This window comes from Chiloscyllium plagiosum, unplaced genomic scaffold (assembly GCF_037043375.1).
Source record: "Chiloscyllium plagiosum isolate Xiang-an unplaced genomic scaffold, Cpla_swu_hap1 HiC_scaffold_7, whole genome shotgun sequence".
Taxonomy (NCBI): domain Eukaryota; kingdom Metazoa; phylum Chordata; class Chondrichthyes; order Orectolobiformes; family Hemiscylliidae; genus Chiloscyllium; species Chiloscyllium plagiosum.
The window spans coordinates 23,034,624-23,051,214 of record NW_028270145.1 but is presented as its reverse complement, the minus strand read 5'-3'; the positions used below and the strand labels follow the sequence as shown (position 1 = coordinate 23,051,214).

Sequence of the window (16,591 nt, the reverse complement as noted above, 5' to 3'; positions counted from 1 at the left end):
CGCGCGAGAAAGAGAGCGCGCGCGCGAGAAAGAGAGCGCGCGCGCGAGAAGAGAGCGCGCGCGAGAAAGAGAGGAGAGAGCGCGCGCGAGAAAGAGAGGGAGAGAGCGCGCGCGAGAAAGAGAGGGAGAGAGCGCGCGCGAGAAAGAGAGGGAGAGAGCGCGCGCGAAAGAGAGGGAGAGAGCGCGCGCGAAAGAGAGGGAGAGAGCGCGCGCGAAAGAGAGAGAGAGCGCGCGCGAAAGAGAGAGAGCGCGCGCGAAAGAGAGAGGGCGCGCGCGAAAGAGAGAGGGCGCGCGCGAAAGAGAGAGGGCGCGCGCGAAAGAGAGAGGGCGCGCGCGAAAGAGAGAGGGCGCGCGCGAAAGAGAGAGGGCGCGCGCGAAAGAGAGCGAGCGCGCGCGAAAGAGAGCGAGCGCGCGCGAAAGAGAGAGGGCGAGCGCGCGCGAAAGAGAGGGAGCGAGCGCGCGCGAACGAGAGGGAGCGTGCGCGCGCGAACGAGAGGGAGCGTGCGCGCGCGAACGAGAGGGAGCGTGCGCGCGCGAACGAGAGGGAGCGAGCGCGCGCGAACGAGAGGGAGCGAGCGCGCGCGAACGAGAGGGAGCGAGCGCGCGCGAACGAGAGGGAGCGAGCGCGCGCGAATGAGAGGGAGCGAGCGCGCGCGAACGAGAGGGAGCGAGCGCGCGCGAACGAGAGGGAGCGCGCGCGAACGAGAGGGAGCGCGCGCGAAAGAGAGCGAGCGCGCGCGAAAGAGGGCGAGCGCGCGCGAAAGAGAGAGGGCGAGCGCGCGCGAAAGAGAGAGGGCGAGCGCGCGCGAAAGAGAGAGGGCGAGCGCGCGCGAAAGAGAGAGGGCGAGCGCGCGCGAAAGAGAGAGGGCGAGCGCGCGCGAAAGAGAGAGGGCGAGCGCGCGCGAAAGAGAGGGAGGGAGCGAGCGCGCGCGAAAGAGAGGGAGGGAGCGAGCGCGCGCAAAAGAGAGGGAGGGAGCGAGCGCGCGCAAAAGAGAGGGAGGGAGCGAGCGCGCGCAAAAGAGAGGGAGGGAGCGAGCGCGCGCAAAAGAGAGGGAGGGAGCGAGCGCGCGCAAAAGAGAGGGAGGGAGCGAGCGCGCGCAAAAGAGAGGGAGGGAGCGAGCGCGCGCGAAAGAGAGGGAGGGAGCGAGCGCGCGCAAAAGAGAGGGAGGGAGCGAGCGCGCGCAAAAGAGAGGGAGAGAGCGAGCGCGAAAGGGAGAGAGCGCGCGCGAAAGAGAGGGAGCGCGCGCGAAAGAGAGGGAGCGCGCGCGAAAGAGAGGGAGCGCGCGCGAAAGAGAGGGAGCGCGCGCGAAAGAGAGGGAGCGCGCGCGAAAGAGAGGGAGCGCGCGCGAAAGAGAGGGAGCGCGCGCGAAAGAGAGGGAGCGCGCGCGAAAGAGAGGGAGCGCGCGCGAAAGAGAGGGAGCGCGCGCGAAAGAGAGGGAGGGAGCGAGCGCGCGCGAAAGAGAGGGAGGGAGCGAGCGCGCGCAAAAGAGAGGGAGGGAGCGAGCGCGCGCGAAAGAGAGGGAGAGAGCGAGCGCGAAAGGGAGAGAGCGCGCGCGAAAGAGAGGGAGCGCGCGCGAAAGAGAGGGAGCGCGCGCGAAAGAGAGGGAGCGCGCGCGAAAGAGAGGGAGCGCGCGCGAAAGAGAGGGAGCGCGCGCGAAAGAGAGGGAGCGCGCGCGAAAGAGAGGGAGCGCGCGCGAAAGAGAGGGAGCGCGCGCGAAAGAGAGGGAGCGCGCGCGAAAGAGAGGGAGCGCGCGCGAAAGAGAGGGAGAGAGCGCGAAAGAGAGGGAGAGAGCGCGCGCGAGAAAGAGAGGGAGAGAGCGCGCGCGAAAGAGAGGGAGAGAGCGCGCGCGAGAAAGAGAGGGAGAGAGCGCGCGCGAGAAAGAGAGGGAGAGAGCGCGCGCGAGAAAGAGGGGGAGAGAGCGCGCGCGCGAAAGAGAGGGAGAGAGCGCGCGCGAAAGAGAGGGAGAGAGCGCGCGCGAAAGAGAGGGAGAGAGCGCGCGCGAAAGAGAGGGAGAGAGCGCGCGCGAAAGAGAGGGAGAGAGCGCGCGCGAAAGGGAGAGAGCGAGCGCGAAAGGGAGGGAGCGAGCGCGAAAGGGAGGGAGCGAGCGCGAAAGGGAGGGAGCGAGCGCGAAAGGGAGGGAGCGAGCGCGAAAGGGAGGGAGCGAGCGCGCGCGAAAGAGAGAGCGAACGCGAAAGAGAGAGCGAACGCGAAAGAGAGAGAGCGAACGCGAAAGAGAGAGAGCGAACGCGAAAGAGAGAGAGAGAGAGAGAGAGCGAAAGAGAGAGAGAGAGAGAGCGAAAGAGAGAGAGAGAGAGAGCGAAAGAGAGAGAGAGAGAGAGAGATCGAAAGAGAGAGAGCGAAAGAGAGAACGCGGGAGAGAGCGCGGGAGAGAGCGCGGGAGAGAGCGCGGGAGAGAGCGCGGGAGAGAGCGCGGGAGAGAGCGCGGGAGAGAGCGCGGGAGAGAGCGCGGGAGAGAGCGCGGGAGAGAGCGCGGGAGAGAGCGCGGGAGAGAGCGCGGGAGAGAGCGCGCGCAAAAGAGAGAGAGAGAGAGAGTGCGTGCAAAAGAGAGAGAGAGAGAGAGCGTGCAAAAGAGAGAGAGAGAGAGAGCGCGTGCAAAAGAGAGAGAGAGAGAGAGCGCGTGCAAAAGAGAGAGAGAGAGAGAGCGCTTGCAAAAGAGAGAGAGAGAGAGTGCGCGTGCAAAAGAGAGAGAGAGAGAGAGAGAGAGAGAGAGAGCGCCCGCCAAAGAGAGAGAGAGCGCGCGCGCGAGAAAGAGAGCGCGCGCGCGAGAAAGAGAGCGCGCGCGCGAGAAAGAGAGCGCGCGCGCGAGAAAGAGAGCGCGCGCGCGAGAAAGAGAGCGCGCGCGCGAGAAAGAGAGCGCGCGCGAGAAAGAGAGCGCGCGCGAGAAAGAGAGGGAGAGAGCGCGCGCGAAAGAGAGGGAGAGAGCGCGCGCGAAAGAGAGGGAGAGAGCGCGCGCGAAAGAGAGGGAGAGAGCGCGCGCGAAAGAGAGGGAGAGAGCGCGCGCGAAAGAGAGGGAGCGAGCGCGCGCGAAAGAGAGCGAGCGAGCGTGAAAGGGAGAGAGCGCGCGCGAAAGAGAGGGAGCGAGCGCGCGAGAAAGAGAGAGAGAGAGCGAAAGAGAGAGAGAGAGCGAAAGAGAGAGAGAGAGCGAAAGAGAGAGAGAGAGAGAGAGAGAGCGAAAGAGAGCGCGAAAGAGAGAGAGCGCGAAAGAGAGAGAGCGCGAAAGAGAGAGAGCGCGAAAGAGAGAGAGCGCGAAAGAGAGAGAGCGCGAAAGAGAGAGCGCGAAAGAGAGAGAGCGCGAAAGAGAGAGAGCGCGAAAGAGAGAGAGCGCGAAAGAGAGAGAGCGCGAAAGAGAGAGAGCGCGAAAGAGAGAGAGCGCGAAAGAGAGAGAGAGCGAAAGAGAGAGAGAGCGAAAGAGAGAGAGAGCGAAAGAGAGAGAGAGCGAAAGAGAGAGAGAGCGAAAGAGAGAGAGAGCGAAAGAGAGAGAGAGCGAAAGAGAGAGAGCGGGGGAGAGAGCGGGGGAGAGAGCGGGGGAGAGAGCGGGGGAGAGAGCGGGGGAGAGAGCGGGGGAGAGAGCGGGGGAGAGAGCGGGGGAGAGAGCGGGGGAGAGAGCGGGGGAGAGAGCGGGGGAGAGAGCGGGGGAGAGAGCGGGGGAGAGAGCGGGGGAGAGAGCGCGGGAGAGAGCGCGGGAGAGAGCGCGGGAGAGAGCGCGGGAGAGAGCGCGGGAGAGAGCGGGGGAGAGAGCGGGGGAGAGAGCGCGGGAGAGAGCGCGGGAGAGAGCGCGGGAGAGAGCGCGGGAGAGAGCGCGGGAGCGAGCGCGCGCAAAAGAGAGAGAGAGAGAGCGCGTGCAAAAGAGAGAGAGAGAGAGCGCGTGCAAAAGAGAGAGAGAGAGAGCGCGTGCAAAAGAGAGAGAGAGAGAGCGCGTGCAAAAGAGAGAGAGAGAGAGAGTGCGCGCGCAAAAGAGAGAGAGAGAGAGAGAGAGAGCGCCCGCCAAAGAGAGAGAGAGCGCCCGCCAAAGAGAGAGAGAGAGTGCGCGCGCAAAAGAGAGAGAGAGAGAGAGCGCCCGCCAAAGAGAGAGAGAGAGAGCGCCCGCCAAAGAGAGAGAGAGAGAGCGCCCGCCAAAGAGAGAGAGAGAGAGAGAGAGCGCCCGCCAAAGAGAGAGAGAGAGAGAGAGAGCGCCCGCCAAAGAGAGAGAGAGAGAGAGAGAGAGCGCCCGCCAAAGAGAGAGAGAGAGAGAGAGAGAGCGCCCGCCAAAGAGAGAGAGAGAGAGAGAGCGCCCGCCAAAGAGAGAGAGAGAGAGAGAGCGCCCGCCAAAGAGAGAGAGAGAGCGCGCGCGCGAAAGAGAGAGCGCGCGCGCGCGAAAGAGAGCGCGCGCGCGAAAGAGAGCGCGCGCGCGAAAGAGAGCGCGCGCGCGAAAGAGAGCGCGCGCGCGAAAGAGAGCGCGCGCGCGAAAGAGAGCGCGCGCGCGAAAGAGAGCGCGCGCGCGAAAGAGAGACAGCGCGAAAGAGAGACAGCGCGAAAGAGAGACAGCGCGAAAGAGAGACAGCGCGAAAGAGAGACAGCGCGAAAGAGAGACAGCGCGAAAGAGAGACAGCGCGAAAGAGAGACAGCGCGAAAGAGAGACAGCGCGAAAGAGAGACAGCGCGAAAGAGAGACAGCGCGAAAGAGAGACAGCGCGAAAGAGAGACAGCGCGAAAGAGAGACAGCGCGAAAGAGAGACAGCGCGAAAGAGAGACAGCGCGAAAGAGAGACAGCGCGAAAGAGAGACAGCGCGAAAGAGAGACAGCGCGAAAGAGAGACAGCGCGAAAGAGAGACAGCGCGAAAGAGAGACAGCGCGAAAGAGAGACAGCGCGAAAGAGAGACAGCGCGAAAGAGAGACAGCGCGAAAGAGAGACAGCGAGCGAGAGAGAAAGAAAAAGAGAGAGAGAAAAGAAAGATGTACCACAGCTCAGGATCAGCCTGCACAAACACAGGGCCATCGATGGCAGGGTCATTATAACCAGCGATTGTGCAAGGGCCTGACCTGGAGGACTGCGGAGAGTTGGAGTGGTTGTGGGATGGTGGTGGCCATAAAAACAAATGTGACAACTTTCAAACCAAAGAGCTGTTGGGCTGGGAGCCTGTGTCAGTGTGTGACCTTCAGACTGGATGATGAGCTTGCAGAGGCAGGAGGGCGGGCCATTCTGAAGCAAAACGGGGGCTGCCAACCTCCTGCAAATAGCCAGTGGTCCACAGGAATGAGGATCTATCCATCTCCCATTGGCCCAAGCAAACATTCACGGAGATTTTAGAAAAATCATATATCTGGTGTGGCAACACCCAATCAAATTCAAACCTCCTTCACCCAAAAAGGAAATGAGGAGGACTCGGATTGAACGAGGTTTTGACAGGTTTCAATAGGATTGGTAGCTTACCCATTCATATTTTGAGAAGGCGGAGGAAGTTGAAAGAGAGACTGCAACTGACTCTTAGTGGGGAAGTGGAGGTTGGTCTACGGCCCTGCTGACAATGTATCCTGGCTTAAGTATTCTGCTCTCTGGGTAACTCCAGAAGTGATCTCACAGATCCCCCACACGAGAGAACAGGGCCATAGCAGCAAGTTCTTGAACTATTGAAGAATCAGGAATGGTTCTATTTTATTGTCACTGTCCTGTGAACCAACTGTTGTCCTCCCTCTTCCCAGTGTAATCCCAGCACCAATCTACAGCAGATGGAATGGAATGCATTATTACTGGTACAAATGTTAGACAGGCTCACCTTCCTTAATCTTTAAACAAACCCTCTTTAGATTATATTTGCTCTCTAAGTTTTTCCCGCATTTTTATGAAGAACTTTGCAAGTTAATTTGTTTTGTAACCTGGCCCTGGGTTAGGGGAATGGGGTTGGGGTCTTTCTGCTACCTAAAGGGTCTACAGATGGGTGAGAGAAGAACCAAGTCCCTGATTCCCCATGATTCTCATTTCCACACCATCCCCTGGGAAGCATCCAGCCACAGAGTTGGCAAACTGGGTCCTTTGGTAGAGGTAGGAGCAAAAATCATTCGGAACAGAGAGATGGGCGACAGAGGAGAAACTTAGTCATTGCTACAGAGAACATAGACACGGACACTCACAATACTTCACCTCAGTCCATCCTGGACTAACAAGTGGATCAACCTCAGTTTTCATACAAGTTTAAACATGAACTTGACTCAGCGTCACTCTGTGCAGAAGGCTGCAGGTTCAGGGCCTTAAAAACAAAATCCAAACTACACTCAGAGCTTAGATTATTTCTTTCCAGGGAGACACTAAGCTAAGGCCCCCAACTAACTCTGGAATAAAAAGTATAAAAGATTTTGGGGTACCGCTGTGTGCCCGAAGGTCAATCCCTATCCCTCAACTAACATCGCCAAAATGAACTGATCATTTTCACATTGCCTTTCGTGAGAGTTTGCTTTTCACAAGTTATTTGACACGTTTCCCAAGATACAGCAGACAGTCCATTTCAAAAATATTTCATCTGCTGTAAAATGTTGTGGGACGTCCCAAGGTCATGAAAAACATTGTATGAAATGCAACTCCTTCCAAATATATCCAATACATATGCAGGGAGGAAGGGGAAGATTAATGCCATTCAAACCTTATCAATCATAAGTATGATTACATTTCACAGCCAGGCAACATTTACTAGTATAAAGTTGCTTTGACTAGTGGTTTATATAAAAACCAAAAGATCTGTGGATGTTCCAAAACAGAAACAAAAACAGAAATTGCTGGAAAAGCTCAGCGGGTCTGGCAGCAACTGTGGAGAGAAATCAGAGTTAACATTTTGGGTTGACCCGAAACGTTAACTCTGATTTCTCTCCACAGACCTACTGAGCTTTTCCAGCACTTTCTGTTTTTGTTAGGGGTACATTTAGGCCTCTGTAAAATGGAACAAACCAAAAATTGTGACGTACGGGTGAGAAGGTATAGGCTAGCCATATGTTTCTGTAAATATATGTTGTGCAGAGATTGGCCCCGGTTCTATCCTTCAGCACTTGGCTTTCTGGAATACAGTAAGATGTATTTCACTTACCATAATCTTGTCACCAGCAAAAAAAAAAATGAAAAGCTGCATAAAGATGTTCGTTCACATAACCATTTGGGGGCTAGCAAAACATAGCAACTGTCCGATGCCACTAGTCATTTTGTGTACTTGAGAATTAATCACAGGAACTGAAGTGTGAGACACTCCATAACCATCAGCAGTTCCCAAAGGGATTCCACACATTTTATATTGTGAAATATTAATAAGATAGAACAGAACTACAGGTTGCCATTAAAGAAAAAAGGAAATGAATTGCTGTTTATGCCATTAACTACTCTGCTTCAGAAGAATGACTAATAGGTTTTGTTTTTCTTCATTCACTCATTCATGGGACGTGGGCGTCAATCACAAGGCCAGCATTTGTTGCTCATCCCCATCTGCCTTAAAGCTGTGTGACCCGCTAAGACATTTCCGAAAGCGGTTAAGAGTCTGCCTCATTTCTGTGGGTCTGGTAGAAATTTGCCCTGCAGAAATCTTTCTCCAAAGTCATTAGTGAACCATTAATGAGACGAGCTTGATATTAATCTCCAGATTTATTTTTTTTGCTGTGATGGGATTTGAATTTTATATCCCCAGAACATGAACCAGAGTCCTCTGGATTACCAGTCCAGCTACATTACCACTGAGCCAACATTACCACCTGTTAATCCCACTAACACTGCGAGATTAAAAGCGAGTATTTTCAATTCAGTGCCCAGTTATCCTCTCCAGCAACCATTAAACTCTGAGCCAACATACACAATCTCATTGAGGATATACACAGACAAACTGTGGGGGAAAAAGGCCACATTCCAATATAATCCAAGCAAATCTTTGGCAAGGAATTTATGTTTGGCTGCCTGTTGAACAGGAGTCTGGACTGATTTCTACACAGAAGCTATACCCCTCAGTAAGGAGTTTGTTCAAAACTCTTATGCTATATTACGATTTTAACCAAGCCCAGTTCGTTGAGGACACCACCCTCCAACCTACAGCAGACGCCTCAAGGAACTGGAGCAGTCCCGTCAATGCTGCCTGTACAATATCCTGCAAACCCACTGGGAAGAAAGAAGCACCAACAGCATCCTCCATCAATATCCCCAGCATCAAGGCACTGACCACCCTTGATAGGTACGATGGGCTGTGCACGTCGTCCGCATGCAGGTGTTCTAATCCCAGCTTCGAAACAGCAGGTGAGCCCCAGGTGGACTGAGGAAGTGATTCAGTGATACTGTCGAAGTGTGGTATTCCCACCAGCACCTGGAAATCACTGGCCCAAGACCATCCAAAGTGGAGGAAGGGCATCCGGGAAGGCGTCGATCACCTCGAGATTTGCCGTTGGGAACAAGTGGAAGCCAAGCGGAAACAGCAAAAGGAGCACACCGCCACACCGAAAACCCAATCACCCTTCCCCACGACCACCTTCTGCTCCAAGTGTAACAGAGCCTGTGGCAGCCCCATTGGTCTGTACATCGACCTATAGACTCACCCCGAGTGTGGAAAAGAGTCATTCTCTACTGCGAGGACTCCAATCTCCTCTAAACAACCCCAATACCCCCAACAAACCTCAGCATGCTCACTGACTACTCTGGCTCCTCATCTTCTCCTCCCCATCAGGAAGAGCTGCACAGCCTTGCTTGATCTCACCTCCATAAACCCCTGCACCACTGTCCAACTTCTGCATAGTATCTGCATTCCTCAAGGTCTGACCTCGTGTCCTCACAACCTCCATTGGTTCCATTGTCAGCAGGTCAGTCTCCAGTTGCCGAAGGCCTGAACTCTGGAATTCCCTCCTGAAACTTCCGTACCTTTCACCCTTCCCCTAAAGGCACTCCTTAATATTTCATTCTATGACTAAGCTTCAGATCAGTTGTCTTACTAACTCTGTATTTGGACCAACATCAAATAACCTGCTGAAACTCCTGCAGAGTGCCCCTCAGGATGTTTAATGACAATGAAGGTGCAACATAAATGCAGGTTGTTGCTGTGCGGAATGCACTGTAGGAGGAATCTGTGAACATTTGTGTCCCACTAGTTTTGAATGAGCCAGCTCCTAAACTAGCCATCGATAGGAAGACAGAGATCTGCATCAGAAATGGAAAGGCCCAGACAGACATGCTCAGTTCTAAACTGCACCACCAGCCACAGAGAGCAGCTCAAGGCCAGCGGCTTTAGAAATCTCAGCTAGCAACCAGATCCAAACCTTAATCATGAATGCTCGGATACATTCTTTCACTCAAGAGCATTCAGAGATCACATCTCCTGTGCCCTTCTGACAAGTACACTTCTTCGACTGCAGATGAACTTCGGAGTGTGACATGTAGAGCCTTCTCCCATGCCCACAACAACACCCCTTCCGAATCCCAAAAGCCTGTCCACTGTCTGCAAGGCACACCTGGCCTGGACGGCAGCAGCTCCAATAACACTCAAAGGGTTTGACACAAAGAGGCCCATTCAATTGACACTCCATCCACCGCCTTCAATGGCTGCTCCTTCCGTCACCAATGCATTGCAGCAGCAGTGTGCTCCAATCTTCATTCCACATCACAGCAAGAGCTCGATCACCACCTTCCAAACCTGTGACCAGTACCACCCAGAAGGTCATGGGAGCACCATCGCCAGCAAGTACCCCTCAAAGCCACACTCCATCCTGATTTGGATACCTTGCAGTTCCTTCACTGTTGCTGGGTCAAAGTCCTGGGACTCCCTTGCCAGCGGGTGTGCCTGTGTCACATGGATGGCGGCTCACCACCACCTTGGGAAGGGCAATTAGGAACGAGCAACCAACACCGACCGGCTCAGCCACCCCCATATCTCACAAAAGAATCAGAGTAACCCAAAAAAAAAACTGTGTGTTTCCGGATCAGCCCCTGGGTAGTGAACACCACTCTGCAGTCAGTCAGCCACACTGGGGAGGTATTGTAGTTGCCTTACCTCTCACCCAGAAGATCCTCGTTCAGGTGGCACTGCAAGACCCAAAGGTCAAAAAGGGGGCATGGTCAAGCAAGTTGATTATCAATTTGCAAATCCTTGCATCATATCTACAGCAAGAGCAGGAGAGTCTCCTGATCAGTCAGAGCCTAAAGACAACAGCAAACATTACGATATATTGCCAAATGTAACCATGGACCAACAAGTCAAAGTCCATGTTATCAAGAATCTCTTAAGAGATAGAGACATGGGAGGGAGGGTGTCAACCACCAGTTCTTAAAGAAACATCATGGAATCCAGTTCTCCAAAAAGAAAGAAGTAATCTACATTTCTAAAACAGTTTAGATGTCTTCAGGAAATCCCAAAGCCCTTTCCAATCAAATGAAGTAGTTTTCAAGTAAGTCTCATTGTTATGTAAGCAGAAAGGTCAGACAATTGGCACACTGCAAGTTCACCTAACCTACAGCAGAAATGACCAGGGCTGAAAATATAAGAGGTTGACAGGTCTCCAAAACGGGTAAATTCTACTGTGGGGGCGATCAGTCAGAGAAACATCAGCCCCATAAGTAGAAAGGACAGATCCTTTTTGGCAGCTGCTCCTCTGGTAAGGAGCTGGTTCTCAGCAGTGCTCCAGGCTGACTAGTGAACCAAATGGAAGGGGTAACACTTTCACACACAGGGTGGTGCGTGTATGGAATGAGCTGCCAGAGGATGTGGTACAACTGCAGCACTTAAAAATTATCTGGATGGGTATAGGAATAGGAAGGGTTCAGAGGGATATGGGCCAAGTGCTGGCAAATGGGACTGGATTAATTTAGGATATCTGGACGAGTTGGACTGAAGGGTCTGTTTCCGTGCTGTACAACCCAGCGGCTCTAGAAATGAAAAAACCCTCAGCTTGTCCCTAAGCCAGCCCATTCACAGGTGTTAAAATGTAAAATTCAACACAACGCTAGCGCACTTGGCTGACGGGAGATCTACTGCAGTTTCTCATTGATATCGATGACCTTCCCCTGCTGAGTTTTAGCGACTGAAACCAAGAGAGAGATTTCCAAAGTGAATGGCAAATGAGACGGTGCCGATGAGCACCTTGGGTAGATCAGCAATCCCAGCTGCAGGGCGTGAAAGGGTGCGGGGAAAGAGATTGACATGGATCCCTGAGGAAACAGTTAGCAGTAAAGCCTCTTGCTGCCTTTTGATACAAAGCTGAGGGGTGGCCTAGAGACCTTTCACATTAAGAGTGGGGCAGCTATGGAGAAGGTCCCTGCACAAAGGAGGGAGGGCAGAAGCGCAGCGGATGGAGTTGTGAGCACCTGGATTAGATTAGATTCCATACAGTGTGGAAACAGGCCCTTCGGCCCAACCAGTCCACACCAACCCTTCAAAGAGTAACCCACCCAGACCCATTTCCCTCTGACTAATGCTCCTAACAAATATGGGCAATTTAGCATGACCAATCCACCCTAACCTGCACATCTTTGGACTGTGGGAGGAAACCGGAGCACCCGGAGGAAACCCACGCAGACACGGGGAGAATGTGCAAACTCCTGCAGTGCTAACCATCTCCTTTATAAACAGTCCCTGGCTTTCCGTGGGTGGCTTGCTTGCATTCCAGTTGGATGGGTTCGGTCGGAGATGCTGGAGAAGCTCAATGTGTGACCTGCAGACTCTGCCACATGCCAGGGTGGGGGTGCGGGCGGCCTGCATTGAGGAGCTGTCTGGAGGCTGGAGCACTCACTCTCCTGATCCCAGAGTCCCTCAGTACACGCGGGACCATCTCGATAATGACCCTCGCCATTTGGGTCAGGCATGAGCCAGGAACGCCCACAGGGCGAAAGTGAGGACTGCGTATGCTGGAAGTCAAGAGTTTAGATTAGAGTGGCGCTGAAAAAGCACAGCAGGTCAGGCAGCATCCGAGGAGCAGGAGAATCGACGCTGAGGCTGTCTAACCCCATCGAGAAAGTGCCTACAACTTGTCCTCCTGAGAGTCTGCTGCCCAGAATGAGTCTGAAGTGTGGCACAGCTTACTGATAGATCCAGTAAGGAATTCAGCAGGAATCTCTATGGGGGGGGGGGGGGGGAAGAGTCACCAGCCACAAGTTACTGATACACTTAATGCAAAGCCAAAGAATTGCACGAGCAGTTTGTTCCAGGGGGATCCTGAACCCCAGCATTAGGCAGAACGGTCTGTTTCTACTCACTCCACCTTTGAGTCGTGTGGAAAAATAAATCTGAAAATTCAGGAAAACTGACCAAATGTTTCGGGAAAAGACGGTGCCTCGCATATTCCCGTTATCTCTCACCCCCCTCCCCAAAACTAAAACTAAAACCGTGCGTTTTCCCCATTTGTTGGGGGGGAGCTTTCTGAGCGAGAGAGAGAGAGTGAGTGCTGCAGCTACAGACATCCAGAGCCTGTCTCAGTCCCACTGCCCCCTCCTCACCACAAGCTCAGCAGATTGCTTTAAAAAAAACAAAAAAAAAACTTTGTTTGCAAACCCGCCCCCCCCTCCCTCTCTCTGAAAGTGCACAGCAAGAATGATTAACTTCTCAGCTTTTCTGCTAATGCAGGAGGTCTCGATTTGAGGCGAGTTGGTGAAACAATTTCCAGTCTTCCCACACACACACACAATCACGCGTTTTTGTTTTACCTGAATCTGTAGTGACTCCGGGAACACTGAGAGACAGGGCAATGAATATCGCTGATTTCCAGCAGCAGCAGCAGCACCTGCAATAGGGAACACAGAGAGAAACTGACTTTGAGACTCACCAGCCCCACACACACACTTTCAGCTGCAGGGGAAAGAAGGTTTCCATGCAGGAGCGTGGCAATGGATTCCCCCAGGTCTGATCAGAGCACCATGAACCCAGTAAAAAGGGATGCACTCACCTCCCCACAGGCATGTCTCTGTCCGTACAACCCTCACGGAGCAGCACTGGAGCTGAAAGAGGAAGGGGCTCTCTCCCCAAACGTGGAGCCTGATACTAACTGAACAGCTGACTCACGGAGAACCAGCGCTCAGAGAAGAAACAGAGGGAGGCGGACAGCCAACTATTAACTCTCGCTGCCCCGGGTCGTGCAATCCCCCCTGGGTCCTAAAGCCAGGCGCACCATTGATCAAGCTCAGTTTCCACAAGGCTTCAGTTTTCTTTTTTTTACTTTTTCTCTTCTTTTTCTTTTTCTTTTTTCTTTTTTTTTTCTCTTTTTTTTACACAAAGTGCACGAATCTTTATTCAAATTCCACCACCAGGAAGATAGGAAAACACCCGGGTGGCCAGTGACAAACACTGCCCTTCACATCAAAGGACAAGTGCTGTGTGATCAAAAAACAGTGAAGGGGAGGGTAGGGACTAAATCAAAATAGAGTTGGAGGGAGAAATGATGCACTCCACTCCACAAGGCTTCAGGAATCTCTCCTCTCGAATATAATTGGTGCAAAGTGATATTGAAGGAGGGAAGGTTATTCAATTTCCCTGAGGGGTGGGGCGAATTCCCAGTCTAACTCTCTTACTGGACCTCTGCTCCCCAGCCTCCACACAGCAGTGGGGGGGGGGGGCAGCTGGAAAGTGGTTGTCCTTTATTTTCTTGTGTGTGTAAGAGAGAGGCTTTCTGTGTACAGGCGTGGAATTATTAATGTGCATCCCGAACGACCTGCCCAGGGGACCGGGCCAGTTCACTTTCCGAGGCCGACCACTGGAAGCGGATTTGTCTGAAGCATGTAGGAATCCTTAACCGGAACCACACTGGGGACTGACCCCCCCCCCCGACACATGACCAAACACCAGCAATGTTTTCAAATCGGAGGCCATATCAGTCAGCTTGCAGTGCAGATTTACAGAAGAAAGTTACATTTCTGGGTTGCACAGGCGAAAAGAGGGATGTTGAGATCCACCATAATAATTTGAGGGGAAAAAAAAATTAATGTTGTGTGGGTGTGTGTCCATAACTGGAGTATCAAATCCAATTCTAGACATAGCATAGGGAAAAGCAACTCATCAGAATGGTCCCTGATATGAGAAACTTTAGGGATCTTGCAACACGTGACTCACCTCCTGACTCCCCAAAGCCGTCTGTAAAACCCAAATCAGGAGGGTGATGGAATACACCCCACTTGCTTGGATGGGTGCAGCCCCAACCACACTCAAGAAGCCATACACCATCCGGGACAAAGTAGCCCAGAGATTGGCACCACATCCACAAGCCTCTCTTCCCTCCACCCACCGACACTCAGCAGCAGCAGTGTGCACCTATCTGAAGACGTACTGCAGAAATTCACCAACGATCCACAGACAGGACTTTTCAAACCCACGACCACCTCCATCTCAAAGGACAAAGGCAGCAGATACATAGGAACCTTCAGGTTACCCTCCAAGCCACTCACCGCCCTGACTCGGAAACATAACGCTGCTCCCTCATTCAAAATCTTGGAATTCCTTCCCTAACAGTATTACGGGTCAACCTACAGCATTTGGATGACAGTGGTTCAAGGAGGCAGCTCACCACCACCTTCTCATGGGCAAGTAGGGACAAACGAGAAATTCTGGGCCAGCCAGTGACTCCCACCCCCAACAATTGAATAAAAATAAAGTTACAACGATAGATTGGCGAAGTCAATACTGTTTTCTTTGGAGGAAAAGCTTCAGAGGAGATTTGAATCAGATATTCAAAACCATCAGGGAGAAACTGTACCCAACTGATGAAGGAATGGAGAACGAGAGGCACAGGTTGGAAGGTGGCTTGGTAAAATAAACAAGGCTAACACGAGGAGAAATTGTCAGACAGCAATGGTTTGGAAAGGTCTGCCCGACAATGTGGCAAATTCAACTCGGGCATTTATTATCTGAAAAGGAAGAATTTGTGGGCCTGCAGGGAGCTGTGACTGGGTGGACTGATCCTTCAGAGGGCCAGTGCTGTAACTGTCTGTAAGGTGAAGAATGGGTGGCGGTGCAGTGGGTTTGCACATTGTCCTCTCCCCTCTGAATATAGAACATTACCGCCCAGTACAGGCCCTTTGGCTGTCGCTGTTACACCGACCTGTGAAATCAGTCTGAAGCCCATCTATCCTACACTATCATCCATACTGTTGTCCAACGACCGTTTAATGTTGGCGAGTCTACTACTGTTGCAGGCAGAGCATTCCATGCCCTTATTACTCGCTGAGTAAAGAACCTACCTCTGACGTCTGTCCTATATCTATCACCCCTCAATTTAAAGCTATTGAGGAACCCTCCCGTGTCCTGCAGACGAGACTGAAATGTGAAGGGTCTCCTCTCTCCAGCCCTTGTGCCCCTGCTTTGGGAGCCTGGACCAGACATTATGGTTGAGGAGATGCAGGGGTAGCTGCTGGAGGGATTCAGCATGTGCCATCAATGCAGTGGAGGATGCTGGGAGAAGCTTGCAATGTGGCAAACAGATCCTTTATTTTCTCTGTGTGGGTGAAACTCTCCTGGGGATGTCCCACAATGACACTGCCTACCCAGCAACCAAAATCCTTCAGGGAATACTAAAGTCTGAACAAAGATCTGCATCCATGGGATTCCTTTCAAAACCTCAGGATGCCTTAAGTACTTTACAAGCAATTATGTACTTTTGAAGTTTAGTGATAGTTGCAACACAGGAAGTGTAGCAGCCAATTGGCAAGCTCCCCCAATATGACTTTTAGGATGAAACACACACACACACACACAAGGGAAAGCATCATTACTCTACTTTGCAGTAGTGTCCAGGGGTCGTTTGCATCTACATGATAAGACAGATGGTGCCTCGAGGAGTGTCCATCTCAGAACTGGGAGAAGACTCCAGGGTGGGATTTATATCCAAAACCTCATCATTTCTAAGGGCAGAATTCCACTACTGCACCTCAGCAAGAGGTGAGGTGGATTGCAGAGTGCTGAGCTTACTGCAGTAAAACTCACTGTCACTCACATGAAGCCTCCAAACAGCAGAATGGAATAGATAGAGAAGGACTGATGTGTCATATTAAGGGATGGCGGGGCTGGGGGGGTGGGGGGGGGACGGAAAGAGGGGTGGTGGCAGTGGTGGGGAATGGGGAGGAGGGGTGGAGAATAGATGGCAGGGAGAGCATAGAATGAGATTAGATCCCAAGCATAGTCAGTGAATGTGACAGCCTGTCAGGATCATCGCTGGACTATTAACCCTGGGAATATTTTGGGAACCCAGGTTTGAATCCTGCCACGGGCAGATGGTGGAATTTGAATTCAATTTTAAAAACAAAAACCTGAAATCAAGAGTCTAATGATGACCATTATCAATCGATTGATGGGAAAGCCCACCTGGTTTGCTAATGGTCCGATAGGGGAGGCAACTGACATCGTTACCTGGTCTGGCCTACCTGTGATTCGAGATCCACTGCAATATGGTTGATTCTTAACTGCCCCCTGGGCAATAAATACCTCACTGACCAGTGATCTCCTCTTTCCAGGAATGAATGTTTTTCAAAAGATTGCACCCACTTTATTGTTATCCGAGAAACCACTTGCTCTACTTTTGGTTGCATTTCAGCCCCGCACTCCTGCTCTTTGGGCATCTGGTGTGGATGGGTACGGGCAGGTCAGAGGACCTCCCCATAGGTCTAATG

General features: G+C 52.7%; 1 protein-coding gene across 1 annotated transcript in view; it reads right to left on the bottom strand.

The window, feature by feature from the left end:
• Positions 1-13,026, bottom strand: part of col18a1a (collagen type XVIII alpha 1 chain a) — a 323,813-nt gene extending 310,787 nt beyond the window's left edge. Inside the window, exons 1-2 of the mRNA XM_043693212.2 lie at positions 12,883-13,026; positions 12,644-12,720 (exon numbers count right to left, since the gene is read on the bottom strand). Coding sequence (XP_043549147.2) covers positions 12,644-12,720; positions 12,883-12,896 — 91 coding nt within the window. The 5' untranslated portion in view covers positions 12,897-13,026. The remainder of the gene's footprint in view (positions 1-12,643; positions 12,721-12,882) is intronic.
• Between the last annotated feature and the right edge of the window lie 3,565 nt (positions 13,027-16,591).